Genomic DNA, 17,397 nt, shown 5'->3' with positions numbered 1-17,397 from the left:
AAAACCCCATATAGGAGAATTACAGTCCCCCATTTAGAGTAACAAGGAAATCACTTTTTTCGTCTAGGAAGTAATGACGCGTCTCCTTGTTTATTTTCCTGCTTCTCCTTCCTTTACTTTACTCACCGCTACTAGGGCACTGAAATTGAGATTTTTATATTTGTAAGCAAGAAAACATAATATTAAAAATAAAGACATCTTTGGAAAAAAACGGCTTCTTCTTATACAAGAGGATATCAAGGCCGTACCCAGAGGGGGGTTTAGGAGGGTTTGAACCCTTCCCGAAATGTTTTTTTGACTCGTAAAAACGTAACAAAAATGTATATAAATAAATTTTGTATGCGTTTTTGAGTTTTTTTTGTGTAAACCCCCCCCCCCCCGAAAAAAATCTTTGAGAAAACCCCCTCCGAAAAAAATACTGGGTACGGCCTTGGAGGATATAACACACGAATGACGTCACATATGGTAGCTGCTTGGAAGAGCGGGTTGGTTAAGTAATGGAAACGTGGTTTGAATGAACGAATGAATTTATTTTTTTTACCCACAAATACATTAAAGCAAATGCAGAGTATATTGTAAAAAGGAGAAAAATGAAAATAACATACCAAAAGAGAAAATTAAAAATAACCTCGAAAAACACACAATGGACAGCGAACTTTACATATAAGCAAAAAAGGTCTGAAGTGGGTCGTGTGGGCCCAAATTGCCTCGAGGCTTCCTTACTAGGTTCGGCGCGAGCTCAGCTAGCTATGTCGGGGTATCTGACATCAGATATTTGCCAAAAATTGTCTGTTGTGGTATGACAGAGGGAGGTACATTAAATACGCACAGTATCTTAAATATCCTGTCCATAGTAATTTCGTCGTCATTTTCCCGCAGGATGTGGGGAACACCACTGAGAGAAGCAATTGCTGGGGAGTAGTAACCGGAATATAACCACACCAGGTTTCTTCTCTTAAAACTCGCTTACCCTACGAAATTCGCATGCTCCGGGGTGCCATACTAACAATAAAAGAACATGGAGCAGTTAGCGATGAGCCGAAGGTAAGGCGAAACCAATTAAACTATTCAACACGCGATATGGACGCCGTTTCTGTTGTTAATGGGGACAGGAGGCCTTAACACTGAAACTTACAAACTTGCACTTTGACATATCAAACACTTCGTGGTAACGAACCATAAGTAAGGAGCAACGCGGATCAATAGTAACCGAAACTCTAAAAAAAACAGAGTTTGATAGCAATAGATACATCAAAAGTCGAATTTTTATATTGATTCAAAATAGACAAACTTCATTAAGTTTGATGTTCCCTGCAAAAGTGCAGCGCTTAAGAAATTTTTGCCTAATTTTGGAAAAAAAGGGGGAAACACCCCCAAAAAGACAAACGATATTAATAAAAATAACGCCATCGGAGAACTCTACTGTAGAAATTTCAAGGTCCTATATACAAAAATATGGAATTTTGTTTTTGTTTTGCCAAAAGAGAGATCACTGATGCGTGTTTATCATTTTTTTAAGTATACAAACATCTTTTTTTGGGGAGGGGGAATTTTCTGCTTGGGATAATTTAACTACGATGAAAATGTGTCTTGCATTGTCTTTGGCAACTAAATCTAACATGTGGAGATGTTCCAGGGGAGATTTCTCATGAGGTTGGGATTGTCTGGAGGGGGTTTTCCATAGGGGGAGGGGGAGAACTTTTCGCGGGACAAATTCTCCATGGAAGAACTTTCCATGGGAGTAAAATCTACTCTGGAGGGAGGGGGGTAATATCGAGAAAAATAATTTCACGGAGGGGGGATATCAGCGACGATAGAATTGTCCAGGGGAATTTTCTGTGGTTTTGTGTGTGTGTGGGGTGGGGGTGAATTTTACGTGAAGGAACTTTGCTTTGAGGAGTTTTCTGTGGCAGGGGGGGGGGGAGATTTTCAATGAGGGAAGCTGAATTTCTCTTTATTGTTAGGAAAACGATCAGTTATTAGATAAAAACAAGTTTTTTTTCAAATTGAAAGTAAGGAGCAATATTGAAACTTAAAACGAACGCTAAAGTTTGACTTGTTGTTCAAATTCTGTAACAACGGCTCCTGAAACATAAGGGTTGTTTAATTCAAATTAAACGGCCCTTGTGTTAAGAAGCTTTTAAAAAGTTCTAAAATACTTTACTGTGAAGAGCGAGGTGTTGAGGAGGGGGCAACACCCCTAATAAACGAACAATTTCTGTTAGTTTTAAGGTCCAATATTGTTCCTTACTTCTAGTAGAAAAAAACTTGTTTTTTTTTAATCTATGGATCGACCGTGGTTTGCCAGTGCCGACCGCAAAATTTTGAAGTTCTCCGAAAGCCCCGTTCCGAGGTTGGCTCACGAGAAACATGTAAACATTGACGAATGTGATGAAAATCATTTTGGTCTCTTTATAAAGTAGAGACGACGGCTTGAGAAGACGCTCCCAACTGGCAAGAGCATGTTTGAAAGTGCTTTTTTGAACCTCCTTGTCCTCAGATACCTCATTTGACCATTTATTGCATAAAAAATTAAGCACTGAAGTTTCCGACCAATGACTCCCTCGTGAGCGAGCTGAAATATAGCTTCTGGATGGACTACGTAGTCGAAAGTGACGGAGATCGGCGGAATATCTATTACACAAAGATACAAAGGACATTTTTCTTTCACCACATCTTCCATCGACTTTGTCAGGATATAATGGGCTTGATTGCATACCTTTTCAAAAGTCAAGATGGTAAGGCATGAAACCGCACTTACTAGTAATATCCGGCAGAAGAACAAAATCAAAATTTTACGTAAGAAACAAAAATGCGCCTGGAATTATGAGATTATGTGTCCAAAAAATGGGCAGGTTTGTAACTCTTTTGGGTATTGAGGTTAAAAGGTCGATAAAGAAACTATCAGGCACCAATGACTACACGGGACACATTTGAAAAAGTAGCTGAATATGTGACACAAGTAAAAGACAATCATACTTTAATTTTTTTGTTTAAAGAAAGACAAATTTTGATGCAAACTTTTAGTTTTCGTCACTTTTTTTAGAGCTTCGATAATCTGGCTCGTCGAAACAGAGAAAAAACAGCACTTCACTTTTGTTCTTCACCAAGGCTTGCTAAGAAAAATCCGAATATATTTTCCTTTGTCTGATATATATTTTGTGAATTAATATGATTTTATTCATTGTGCCCACTTAAATCCTACAGTTGTCACACCACAGTTGAAACCAAAACTGCGACTGAGGACAGACTCTTACTAAGCTCGGGGTTTAAATTCCACTTAGGTGTATCTGTTTCGATCTATGTTGTTCTAGCAAGCACAGCCGCAAACTAATATCGAAAAATATCACAGAGTTCGTTTCTCGTTAAAATTTTATAAAACTTGAAACTTATCTTGTTCTTCTTAACAGCAATACACGGCTCAGTATGTTATATCGGTTGCTAATCACTGCGTTACGTTTCCAAGGAGACTGTCGCGAAACGCAACTGCGTTACACTTCACGCAAAAGAAAGCCACAAAGCGGTAGTAGCTAGAGCACGTTGTACGTTCATTCTTATTGTATAAGAAAAACCAAAAAGGAGAGAGCGCCAAGACATGTGGTGTAACCATCACCGAAAATAACAGGGCCTGAATACCGTTGTCACACCGCATCTGAAACCAAAAATGCGACTTACGTCAGGCTTCACTAAGCTCGGGATTTACACTCTGCTTTGGTGTTTCTCTTCTGATCCGCATTTTCAAGTAGGTACAGCCTCCCTTTCTGTGACTCTAAAGGTGTGTGTGATTTCACAACAATAGGTGTTCATTGATAACTGCTTGTTATCCTGGCTTAGACCCAAGCTAGTCTCCAAAAAGTGATAAAGTATTTTGATTTTTGACAATATTTTATCAGAAACTAAAGAGCAAGTAGGGACATCAATTTCTTCCCACCTGCTCCCAAATCCGAAGGTTATGATTATTAAATGGGATACCAGAACTACTTGAACCAACACAAAACGTATTCGATAAAAGTAAATGGTCAGAAACAGTAATTGGATTTTTATCACGGCAAAACGGGTAGATAAAATTCTGTTTCAATGACAGGAAAGAGTCTACATTGAATGTAGACCTAATATTATACGCATATTTAAATGTCAGGTCGTGGTTGATGACAGTAACGCCTATTTTTGCGCTTCTCACACATCATTTGCAAGCTTACTACAAGCTTTGCTGAATATCTGCTCTGAGTTTAAGTCAGGGTTGTCGGTTCGCATATACGTAGATAACACAGCAATTTCTAAAAGTTGAACCAACATAAAGAAAACAGAAGACGACATTGGTTTGGGCATAAGCTTGGCACGAATAAGCAAAGTAATACCACCGTAAATTCTTCTTCTCCCACTTGACAATCCAGAACCACTGAAGACTTTAACCTTAACATCAAGTTGCAGCAGGGCTAGTTTCTCTTTCGATGAGAAAGCTCACACAAAAGAAGACTTTTGTTAATCACTGCACCATTAATATTCAATGAAGTGATTTCTAGAGACCAAGATAATTTCTCAAACCACATTGGCCTGGCATAACAAGAAAGAAAAACGAGCAAAAATGGGTTGTTTTAAAGGCGAAATGAAAATACTGACAAAACACAACAAAGCGAACATTTCGAGGGGACAAACGCCTCTCGTCTTCAGTGCGAAACGAAAAAACATATTCAATGAGAGTGCCGATGAAAAAAACAATAAAATAAAACGCGGAAAGTCAATGTGAATGTGAAAAAAACAATGAAAAAACCAAACAAATTAAAAGATGAATAAAACTCAATAAGGTTAGGTATTTGGTTTTAATTTTTATAATTTTTGGCTTTTATTGAACTTTATTCATCTTTAAAATTTTTATTAGTTCAAGAATTTATTTCACTGTAATTGTATTTTTTATTTTCAATACTCTAAGACTAAAAAAGAAAATATTTGTAATATAATCCGTTTTCAGTTACGCGCCAATGACGCAGTAGGCTTTTGGTTTTTAGTTACAGTTAGGAAAAGAGGCAGTATCCAAACAATTGTTTGTAGGGAAACTATATTCGTCTTTAACAATTTTAAAAAGAGCTAATAAATTAAACTGAATATTTTATGTGTAATGATAATAGTTACTGAAATCTCATCGCTTCAAAATTTTACAATAATTTTAAGGTTTGTCTCCAAAATTAAGTTCAAAAGAAAATATTTGTCATAAAATTGGTTTTCAGTAAAGCGCCAATGACGCAGTAGGTTTTAGACTTTTACAGTGAGAGAAGGAGGTCATACCCAAACTCTTGTTTGTGGTGATTTTTATTCGTTTCAAGCTTGATTTGCATATTCAATTTCAGCTTCACTCGTTTTAAGTTTTATTTATTAATTTACATTAATATCTATTGTATGTTTGTTTGCCTTGATTGTTTATTTAATTTCTGTTCGTTTTAAGTTTCATTTATACTTCAATAGGAAAATATTTTTTTTTCGTTTTAAGCTTGATATTCATATTCAATCTAAGCATTACTCGCTTTAAGATATATTTATCGATTTATATTATTACTTGTTGGATGTCTGTGCTACGATGCTTACCCAATTTTTGTTCGTTTTGGGATTAATTTATTCTTAAATAGCAATTTTTAGTCATTTTGACATTGAATTTTAAAAGGTATTAGTATCTATTAATCATAGGTTTAAAATGAACTTTCATTTTCTTTGAAGAGCTCCTTTTTCGGAAATTTTTTTTTCAATTAATCTTGAACAACAAGGAGTATCACTTTTTGGCACTGATATGTCTCTTTTTTTTCTGCCAGGGCTAGCGGGTTATTAGAGCATCATTGAGAGATGATTGATGGCTCATTTCGAAGGAAATTGCTACATTATAGTGCCTTTCAAAAAATTCACTGAAGAAAAAATTATTTTTAAGTAAAATCAATTTCCGATTCAATCAATAATCAGTGCTTGATTCAATGAATCGATCTATAAATCAATGTTTTATGGGATTTACATTATGATAAAGCAAAAGTTAATGTAAAAAACTGCAAAAATTTTGTAAACTGTAAAAGTATTTAAGGTGTCTTATTACAATTTCACTTTATGAAATGAAACTAGATACAATCCTAAAATAATTATAATGAGTTTTAATCTATAAGGGTTTAATTAAACCAGGTCACCTCAGTATTGAAATTTAATTTTAAATTATATTAATCCCTTTAGATTTTCTACTGAAATTCATGGAGAGTGTCCCAATTGTCCAATTAATCGTCCCATTTGCTTGGATGTTTCTTTGGACCCTCTCCAGTGCAAACTATGTGGCCACACTTTTTGTGGCGGATGTATTAAGAAATGGCTAAAAGAACAACATACCTGTCCGATTGATCGAAGAAATTTGCTAATTGAAGATATGATCAAGATTTTGATCAAATTGTCCCATTTGCTTGGATGTTTCTTTGGACCCTCTCCAGTGCAAACTATGTAGCCACACTTTTTGTGGCGGATGTATTAAGAAATGGCTAAAAGAACAACATACCTGTCCGATTGATCGAAGAAATTTGCTAATTGAAGATATGATCAAGATCAGATGCACAGCCCTACATTCGGCTGCTAGGATAGGAAATTTCTACTTTTGCCAACAATTAGTTTCAACAGGTACCAACGTAGATGCCTTAGATTCCTACCATAGAACAGCCTTATATTATGCTGTGACTGGGAATCAAATAGCTGTGGCCAGATATTTGTTAAAGAACGGAGCACACCCAGAGGCAGGATATCTCCAATACAAAGGAGCATCTTATCATCTTCTAATAAGTAGACTAGTAAAGCTGGGATTGGTGTCTTCCAAATAGATGGCTTAGATTCGTACAGTTTAAAAGCGTTCGGTTACCCTGTGACCGGGAATTAAATAGCTATGACTAAATATATGAGAATGGAGAATTCTCCATTATTATGACTAAATAATAGAGAATGGAGTCGACCCAAAGGCAAAGTGTGAATATTGGCAAGAGACAGTCTTAGATTCTGCTACTAGGAAAGATAATTTGGCAATTTGTCAACTACTAGTTTCAAAAAGGGGGACAGATTCGGACCACCGGAAGCTGGAAGTTTAAGTCACTTTGTAGTAACAATAAATACTGTGTCAAAAAAGCCTAAGGTCAAAGCCCAAAATATTTGTTAGATTTGGACCATAGAACAGCCTCAAGTTACGCTGTGATTGAGACTCAAATAGCTGTAACTAGACATCTGTTAATGGGTAGCTCATTGCTCATTGTTAGGAAAGGCAATTTTGGTATTTGTCAACTAATAATTTCTATTGGTGTCAATACAGATACCTTAGATTTGGACCCTGGAACAGCCTTAATTATGTTACGCCAATTGCAAACCTTTCCGTCAATCCATATCAAGATTCCCATGTCTTATACGTAACTTATTTTTCATAAGTCTCTGATGGTACAATGGTAAGAATACTAGTGGTTGTGATAGCTGGTATTCATCAAGATTGGCCATAAAAATATAGTTTTTAGTAGAAAAATTGATTCTATTTAAAAAAAAATTAGTTACAAATGGCACTAGACCTAGCAATTTCCTTTAAAATGAGCCATTGAACAACTCTACGACGTTCCTGAGGCAAGTTATCTATGGAAAAGAAAAAAAAAATACCGCTTAGGCAAAATGCTGTAGTAGCTGCCACTTCTTTATTTTCAAGCCAATATCTTTCCCTTGCTGTTCAAGCCAAGGGACAGAAAGCTTCCTATATAGGGATTTCGGAAAAGGCGGTTCCAATGGTGTACTTTTTGTTTTGATATGACTCTATTTTTAGAAGTTATGGGTTATTATATTTCTTGACATTGGACGGAAATACTAGGTTGCTAGCTGCGGCTGCAACCCGGAAATTTGATACTATAGCCACAAAGTTATTTGTAGTATTTTGGACACTAAATTTCAATAAGAAAATGGCTTCTTGGCTAAAGTATTAACGGGGCTTATTCTTAAAAAAATAAACTTTGACATTGTATAAGCAAAATACTAAAGAAAAGAAAAGTACATTGAAAAAGCGTAAAAACTGGCAAGCATTCACGGAAAAAGACTTATCTGAACGTTATCTGTGCATTAGCCCCCCGTGGTCTACTTCATAACTTTTTATTATTGTAAGAGTAAATCAGAAAACCAGTTATTTATATTCAAACTACGATCAATCACAGATTGTGGGTTTGAACTTGCTTTGCTACTGCTGAGCATATAAAATTTGGCAGTCATCCTGATGGAAAATTCCAACTAAAAATACAAGGAATGTAAGGTACTATTAAAGTAATTATAAATACAAACTCATAAGCACTTATGCTCTAAGTCTGTTTAGTGTTGAAGCCATTTTTTCCGAAATAAAAATTCAATTCAAAACCATCAGCAACACGAAAAAAGCATTGAATGCAAGCATGTGGTGTAACTGAGAATAGTGAATGTTTATAGTACGCGGCAAGCTTCTATATATGGATTCTCATTGTAGCTTGTCTTCTAACCGCAGACAATTTGAGCCTTTTCTTGATGACATGACGTCACCACAGGTTCGATACAACCACCATGTGACAAATAGGAATTCTTTCTAAAGTCCTAACCTATTTAGATCGTTTTTGTGGCCAGTTGTCGCTGTTCCTTGTTTTCAAACCGTGGATTTCATTGTCCATTTTTGTTCATCTTTACCTCAGAAAGTATTTTCCACGCCTTTTGTTTTAACAGTTTAGATTCATACCTAACCTCATTTAATTTCTTAATGCGTTATAGATAACAAATACATCTTTTCGAGTTTCCAACCAACGATCAATGTTACGATAAAACTGACCCTGTACTGGGTAGTGGTGTCTACAGAATCCCGTGTTCATGTGGGAAATTTTACATTGGTAGGACCCATCAACAACTAGGTGAACGTTTGCATGAACACAAAATTTCAATAGATAAGTCCCTGAGATTGGAAAATAACAATAGCAACTTTGATTCGGCATTGGCCCAGCATATTTTTGAAAATCCGACCCATCTGGTTCTTTTTGACGAGGCAACCTTAATATCTACTGTAACTGGTCTAACACAATCTTGTAAAGAGATAATTGAAATAAAAAAAATAAACTGAAATTTTGCAATAAATAGAGATACTGGAGATATTTCAATCAGTCCAATTTACCACACTTTAATTTTGAAGGACTCAATCCATATTTTTATCCGATATAACTTGAGAAAACCTTTTTGGACATTAAATGATGAACGAATTTTTAGACCATCTAAAGCTATAACAAAACAAAGCATTGTTGCTCAATCATCTTGATAGATTTGTTTTTCATTGATTCCAACCTGGTTCTTATTTAGTTTTTGTTTTGTCGTTGTGAGGTAAGCTTCGAAAGGTTCGATTTTTGTTGGTTTCTTTTTCTTTTCTTCTTCTTTTTTTGTTTAGCACTGAGGACGACTCGGCGGAGGTCCTTGTCGAAATATTTGCTTATTTCTTCTTCTTCATGTTTCGCCACTGGCTGACAAAATCCTCGTTTTTTCACTTTTTTTGATTTTATTTTTCATTTTGTTATTTTCTTTCCTCTTTTAGTTTTCATTTGTCGTGTATAGCCAGTGTGGTCTTAAAATGCATTTTTGAATCACATTTATTTGTGCTTCATTTTCATCAATCAACCCCCTAAATATTTAAATGACCTTAAATTGTAATTAACACCTTTGTGAAATTACCTTTTTTTGTTATTGGATCTTTACTTTTGCCATTGCTTGTCTTTTGTCATTATGAAAACCATAATGCCGAACCTTTTTTTTAACAGAGGCTGATGCAGTATCAGGGTATTGGCTAACGTACTTATAAACTTTAATGTCGTTATTTATAGCTATTTTATCGCTTGGAGCTTCTATAAAATGTTGAACGTCGACTTTTGTCCTGACTTGTCTTTTGTCATTATGAAATACATATCGCCAAAGCTTAATTTTTTAACAAAGGCATGGTAGGCACTGATGACCTTATCCATGTCAAAAACCAAACACAATTATCATAACTATCATTTTCAATTTTGTGCGTTTTGACTCTGCTGTCGCTTATTATCTAACCACATTTTTCTTTCTTCTTCATTTTTGATTTTCATTATTTCAGACAATTCGTCAATGCCCTTTACTTTATCTGCCCTTATTGGTTTAATTATACATGACGGTCCAGGTTGTAGACTTGTTAATTGTTCAGGTGGTGGGACAAAAGCTTCTTTTCTTCCAACGAATTACGATTTATAACACTTGTAAATTTTTCTTTTTTTGGTCTTGTCTCATTTGGTGGTCCATGTTGTTGATTTTCACCCATTGTGAATTTAATGCCAATGTCCTTTGCTTTAGCTGCCCTTATTAGTCCCGCATTACATGATGGTCCAGGTTGTAGACGTGTTAATTGTTCAGGTGGTGGGACAAATACCTCTTTTCTTCCAACGAATTAATATTTATAACACTTGTAATTTTTTTGTTTTTTTTTTTGGTCTTGTCTCATTTGGTGGTCCATGTTGTTGATTTTCACCCATTGTGAATTTAATACCAATGCCCTTTGCTTTAGCTGTCTTGATTAGTCCCGTATTACATGATGGTCTAGGTTGTAGATCTGTTAATTGTTCAGGTGGTGGGACAAAAACTTATTTTTCTTCCAACGAATTATCATTTATAACACCTGTAAATTTTCGTTTTTTGGGTCTAACTATAGACAAATTTTTTTCATACTATGTCTTTTCAAAGATATTTGATTTTGAAGCAAGTCCAATTTCTAACACCGATTCATATATATATATTATATATATATATATATATATATATATATATATATATATATATATATATATATATATTAGTGTGTGTGTGTGTGTGTATAAAAGCAAACCGTATGGGTTCCTTAAAATTACAACTCGTAAGAACGGCATGAGTTTATGAAACATACTAGATTGCAGTTACTGCTGCAACCACGTTAAGCAATTATGTAAAACCCGAAGAATAATTGATACTATAAAAATAGAATCGTTACTATAAAAAACAATTGATACTATAAAAAAAGAATTGATACTAAAAAAAAATATCAAACTGTAGAAACTAAAGCCAAATTTTTAGAAATCCATGATTGTGTAGACTTATGGGGAAATAGAATTTAAGGGTATAAAAAAAAGAGAGAATAATGATGCTACATGCATGAAAAATATCATTAATGACGAATCTATATATATAAATTAAAAAAAGTAAAATACGCAAATAAGGAAAGTTAAGCAAAACCTCAGAAATTGAACCCCTAATGAAGGATATACAATGCGGTCTAGACCCTGTCTCCTCCTGGCTGGCATACTAATAATAAATATTTGAAAATACATTATTTAAAGAAAAGTTCTTCAATAACACTTTATTAAAAATCAATTTTTCTTATAAAAACTAAAACTGACAAGGTCTGAATAAAAAGACACCAAGGGCCACACCCTACGCATGTGAGCGAGGCAAGCGTGATTTCAATAAATATTTCTATTTGTATTCCTCATCGTAAATGTTTTCTTTTTTGTGAGCATTGAGAAAATACCATTTAGGGTCGGCAAAACTTTCTAGCTACGACCCTGCCTATACGCCATGTAATTTTAAATCACAAACAATTGTGAATCAAACGAATTGATAGGGAACATAATTCAAACACCATTTTTCATCCACTCTAAAATTTTGATTGAGGATTCGAACTTCAGGAGCATCACAAATTGGAAATTTATTGCATATCGTCAATATCAGTTTATACACACACTTACTGGTGTCGGAGCCCACGTTGCAGCACTTCACATATCAGGGGAACTGTTTATGCAAATCTTGCTACACTTAACTTTTAATGCTGCAGTGCTGTATGTGTTATAGCACTTTAAATTTGCAGCACTTGACATATCAGGGGACCTGTGTATGCAAATCTTGCTGCACTTAACTTTCAATGCTGCAGTGCTGTATGTGTTATAGCACTTTAAATTTGCAGCACTTGACATATCAGGGGAACTGTGTATGCAAATCTTGCTGCACTTAACTTTCAATGCTGCAGTGTTGTATGTGTTATAGCACTTTAAATTTGCAGCACTTGACATATCAGGGGACCTGTGTATGCAAATCTTGGTGCACTGAACTTTCAATGTTGCAGTGCTGTATGTGTTATAGCACTTTAAATTTGCAGCAGTTCATATATCAGTGGAAACTGAGCAAGCAAATATTGCAGCACTTTATGCACTATTTTATTCCCACTTTGCTTCAGTACTTCGACTCAGCAGACCATCATCATTCACATTAAAAGCCACGGTTCTTACATGTGGCACAACAAAAATTTTCGAATCTTTTTCCACTATTTGTGGCTTAGGTATTTCACTTATTTATAGCTTACGGCCACACATCTAATTCACAAATCCATTGATACGAATGTTTTCAAAAAGAACAATTTAACCAACAAACCATGGGTATCCAGTTTACGTCCTTAATCTGCTACCTGTTTTTTGTATTCGATTTTTTCGTTCAGCAAGAATGTCATAAAATGGATGATGACTTATTCGCTGTTGAATGCATTTCATCCAATGTTCTTTCTCTTCAGCTGACGCGGCAGACATTCGATAAACAGTGTGTTTACCTTCGACCACTTTTCCATCGCTATCAGTTTTACAGGCTTTTATTACGCCTGCATCTCCATGTAGTTCAAAGCAGTGAGGTTTACTTCGGTCTATAACCTCTCTTACCTACAAAAGAAACACAATTTATGCAATTGCTAAAACCACTTCACTATCTCTCCTCCAAGTTTTCAGAAAATCAGAAAAAAAGAAAGGGAGAGAGAGGGGGGGGGGGGGAAGGAGGAGACATGACAATTTTAGTTTTATAGCGCAAACAGGGACACACAGAGACGGAATATTTTTGGGCCCTTGACCCTCTGAATAAAAACAAGTTTTTACGATTTTATCTTCAAATTCTTTTATTTTCCATGTAACTCACCAAAATCATGCATGTGTCCCCGACCTAGGGTGCAACCTATATTTTTATTCATTTTTATCCAAAATTTTCAACAAAACATTCAAAAAATTTTGTAGTCAAATATAAATTTGTATATGAATTCTTCAATCTCAATACTTATTAGCTGGGTAATTCTAAATAATTGTATGTACTTTAACGGGGACAGAAAGACCCCAACCCCTACAGGAATTCAACCCACCTAAAATACTTCTTTATTCATTGGACGTTTCCATCTAGTTAGAAATGAAAAGTTAAAAAATAAAATAGTCCCAGAATCATTACTTCAACAACGTTCAACCAGGACTCAACAGTCACAGTTCTGGGACTGTTTTAATTTTTCAATTTTAGTTTCAAATATTTTATTTTATTGTAAGATTTATTTTATTTATATGCGCAGCTTGCTGAGGACAACTCTTAGAAATAGAGCCGAAATATTTTAAAGTTTTAAACAATTCCACCGTTTTAGGTAAATTCCCTGTTGTTTTAAAATTTGATCTGATTATTACGTAATTCTCAATCATGGCTTGTTATGAAGGTAAAATCCTCATTCAAAAAAAAAAGAAAAAAGTTTAGTTATAGACCAGAAGAGACTTTCTCAAAATACATTCCAGGTCGGAAGTCCCTCAAGTCTATTTAACTTGATGTACTGTGAATCTAAACATATCTCGAACGAAACGGCTGTCTCTGTTTTCACAAGGAAAACAAACAAAACAGAAAAAAAAGGGATCGCCCGCTTTTCTTTCGGCTTTTCCTTTTTTAAATCCCAATCCATCATACATGTCAGGTTATGTCGACTTTCTAAAAGCCGGAAGTCCAAAACAAATAAAAAAACTGAGCCTATTTGGCCATCGAAAATCAAAACACACCAAATAGAGAATACAAGTATTAGTATGTAAAATATATAGTCTGAAGTACATATAAAAATATTTACCAGAGTATTTGCAACCCCTCTTAAAAAAAAAATAAAAACATAGGCAGATTTTAGCTACAAATACACTCTGAATAGATCCCTATAAAAGGGGCCTAGTTGATAAGATGTAAATATTCCTTGAATTTCCTTAGTTAAAAATTTTTGAAAGAAACATGTTATTTTCTCCAAAAGTTCTCAAAAGTAAAAAAAAATCTTTCCCGTTACCCCCCCCCCCCCAAATAGAAAATTTTTTAGGACTAAAAAGGTAAGAGTGAGCGAGTTATCACATGGAAAGCCATTTGAACAGTTTTAAAACATGCCATGTTTTTAGCTTCCAATTTTGGTCGAACAAGTTCCAATATTTAAGGGTAGCAGAAATATTTGTTGACCTATTTGGAGATGTGAATGCTTATTTGAATAATCTTTTTTTAGTATTTATATAGTCTTCGGGAAATTTAGGATTCATACTTTATGCTAATAAGTCTTGCTTGTAAAACGAATGTCGAGACCACGTTCTTTCAAATAACCAATGACCACGGTTCTTGTAATTGATTAATTTCATACCAGTAAACGGATTTTTGACTTGTCTGATTCTCTAAACACACAAAGTAAAATAAAAGCGTTTGAAAGTACGATTTCCCCAATAAGCCATTGTTTTCAATAGAATTCGCCTATTTTGATACTTTTTCGAAAGCAACCCCCCCCCCTCAAGGCATACGGGCCGGGATATAATTAAGAATGCCCCTGGAAATCAATCGATTGATGCTCTGCCTGCCAATCTGAAGCATCCCCGCTGCAGCAACGTTGGGTGACAAGCTTGCCACTTGTTCCTGTAAAAACACCCAGCAACTGAAACGTCGACTCGACGCCCTATGCGCCACCAATGGATCTTTATTTTTATCGTGGAAATCAAATTCTCAAAATCGAATCATTAAAAATTCGAAAATTCAAACATCAATTTTACAATTGGGGTCATAGAGTATGGGTGGCCTATAAGAGTGGAAACCAGCACTAGTGTCGGAAAGTAAAAATCAATAGCGCCATCTAGCGCTTGACATTTCTTGGAATTTTTTCAAACTTCAAAAATGTTTTTTTTTTCAGGAAATAAAATCACACACTTAAGACTTCACTAATTTTGCCAATTAAACTGATTAATTAACTTTGCTTATTTTTACACTAAAAAACGCCAAACCTTAGATGGTGTTGGTGATTTTTTTGCGCCACTAGCGTCAGTTTCCACTCTCACGAGCAGGGCCATATCCAGTTTTATTTTTTTTGGGGGGGGGGGGAGGGGTCATCAAAAATTTGTTTTATATTCATTTTTGTTACGTTTTTATGAGTCAAACATTTCGGAGGGGGGGGGGGGGTTTTCACGCCAGGCTGTACCCACAAATAAAAAATCTCACGAAAATCCCAATAAATTAGTCTTGTATCAATCTGTGTTTTCATGGCCTAAACAATGCAAGATTAGGTGAGTTCCAGAGCTTTATCCCTACCCTTGGAGGATCCAGGAGGGCGGTGGGTTGACTTGGAACCAATTAGTACTTACATTTATGCGATTCTGTTGATCACCTAACACTGTCTTTTCCACCCAACATACCATATGTCAGGTTAGATTGTTTCTCTAAACCCAGAAGCTTACAATAAGCCTACAGGGTTTTCACATGCCCCTTTTTTATGACATTTGTAATGACATTGTATGACACTTGCTTAAGGCCATGTACAGGGGTTCAGGGGAGGGGTTCAGGGCTAAAACCCCCTCCCCCCTCAACATTTTTTTCGACTTGTAAAAACGTAATAAGAATACATAAAACAATTATTTTGCGCTTTAAAAAAAGATTGTGCGTTAACACCTACTCCGAAACACCATCAGCCCCCCCCCCTCCTGAACAAAATTTCCATTCCAGAAAATGTTCTGAAGCTATTATGATACTTACAGAAACCATTTTTTGCATCTCTTGCTCCTAGCTTACTAATATATATTCCTTATTAATCTTTCTATGCTAACAATCAATTAAAATTCCGTAGGCATTTTTTCTTGCATAAACATTCCCATACCTGTTTAGAATTCTACTGTAACTCGTTGTATAAATCTTTTCTAATTGTATCTTGGCACATGAAATATGTGTTTATCCCTAAAATCTGGCACGACAAAAAAAGGCAAAAGAGACTAAACACTCTCTCACGAAGGAGGTTCTTTTTGAGAGGTCTACTAAAGAGGAGGAACGCACGCATGGGGCGTACACACCCTCCACAAATTTTATGATGCACATTAATTTAGATGAAATTAAAAACATTTAATTAAATAAAAGAACAAAAACTACAAAAAGTAAATATTCCTACTTATATGTAAAATTTCAATACATTATTAATTTAATTTTAGGATACTTCATAAACAACGGGAAGCGTCGGGGTGATTTGACCCCAAGCACATACAGCACTCCCGGCCAAAGATAGAGGAACAGAAGATCAGTACCTGCGCTACACGGCCCATTTGTCTACATAGCCGTATCTAGGAAAGGGGAGGGGGGAGGTTGGGGGTCACCAGGTTTCAAACTCTGCCCTGAAATGTGTGTACAACTCATAAAAGAACAAGACACACATATAAAAATTTTTTCCGCGTTTGGAATTTTTTTGTACCCCTCTCCATTCTCCCCCCCCCCGACCAAGTCCCTGGAAATGGCCGTGTTGGTCTGCGGTTGGGGGTCAAGAGAACTCCGTCCCAAAAGGAAAATGGTGACATAAACAATAATTATTTAAAATTTTTAAGATGCAGCAGAAATTAATCATTGTTTTTATGTCGGCGCAAGCGCCATCTAATTTGTATAAATAAAAAAAAAGAGAAGGGTATAGCTAACCTTAATGTTTTCTAATGGGATGATCCCTCTTGGTTCCTTATCAGTTGTATATTCGAAGTAATATAAACAGTTGTCGTTCAAAATGAACCATCGTCTTTTCCAAGATTTATAGCGACCACCTGGAAGAACAACAAAACAAGTAAGAAAAAGGCGTTTCAACAGTTAGATAGTACTATTACTGCGATAAGATACTGCACAACGAGGGGTTATGCCTGTGAAGACAACACCCTCTGCCAACGCACAAGTGTGATCACTTGTGCAGTCACGGCTTCAATTAGTTTAAATTTGGAAGCGATAAGTAGTTCACCATCTTTTCATTCAGCTATAAGCACCAAGGTTTTTATAAATCCTAGTCACTGCGTATCCAAGGGAGAGGGGGGGGGGTCTATATTTAAGTAAGCTTATTCACATTACATTTCACAGAAGACTGCTATTAGTCATGTATCTGAAATATTCGCTTGGGTTGTTTTCACCCGCTATCATCAGAAAACTCGTCATTACCTTCTTATATTTTGTATGAGGGAATAGCAGTTTGGTCTTCCTTATTATTTCTACCAAGTTAAACTGTAAAAATAAATAAACAAAACTAATTGGTTAAATTTGAAAACTCTTTCCATCCGTAAAAAATAGAAC

The 17,397-nt window shown here is 35.4% G+C and overlaps 1 protein-coding gene across 1 annotated transcript in view; it reads right to left on the bottom strand.

Moving 5' to 3' along the window:
- Window positions 1–11,362: 11,362 nt before the first annotated feature.
- LOC148940382 (cytohesin-1-like) overlaps window positions 11,363–17,397 on the bottom strand; it is a 73,469-nt gene continuing 67,434 nt past the window's right edge. The window contains exons 8-9 of the mRNA XM_089105829.1: window positions 16,765–16,883; window positions 11,363–12,728 (exon numbers count right to left, since the gene is read on the bottom strand). Coding sequence (XP_088961955.1) covers window positions 12,465–12,728; window positions 16,765–16,883 — 383 coding nt within the window. The 3' untranslated portion in view covers window positions 11,363–12,464. The remainder of the gene's footprint in view (window positions 12,729–16,764; window positions 16,884–17,397) is intronic.

The sequence above is a fragment of the Artemia sp. Qi Xiang Cuo genome, chromosome 20, assembly GCF_049724085.1.
Source record: "Artemia sp. Qi Xiang Cuo chromosome 20, ASM4972408v1, whole genome shotgun sequence".
Classification (NCBI taxonomy): domain Eukaryota; kingdom Metazoa; phylum Arthropoda; class Branchiopoda; order Anostraca; family Artemiidae; genus Artemia; species Artemia sp. Qi Xiang Cuo.
The sequence above is the reverse complement of the archived record's forward strand: the minus strand, read 5'-3'. Positions and strand labels throughout refer to the sequence as shown.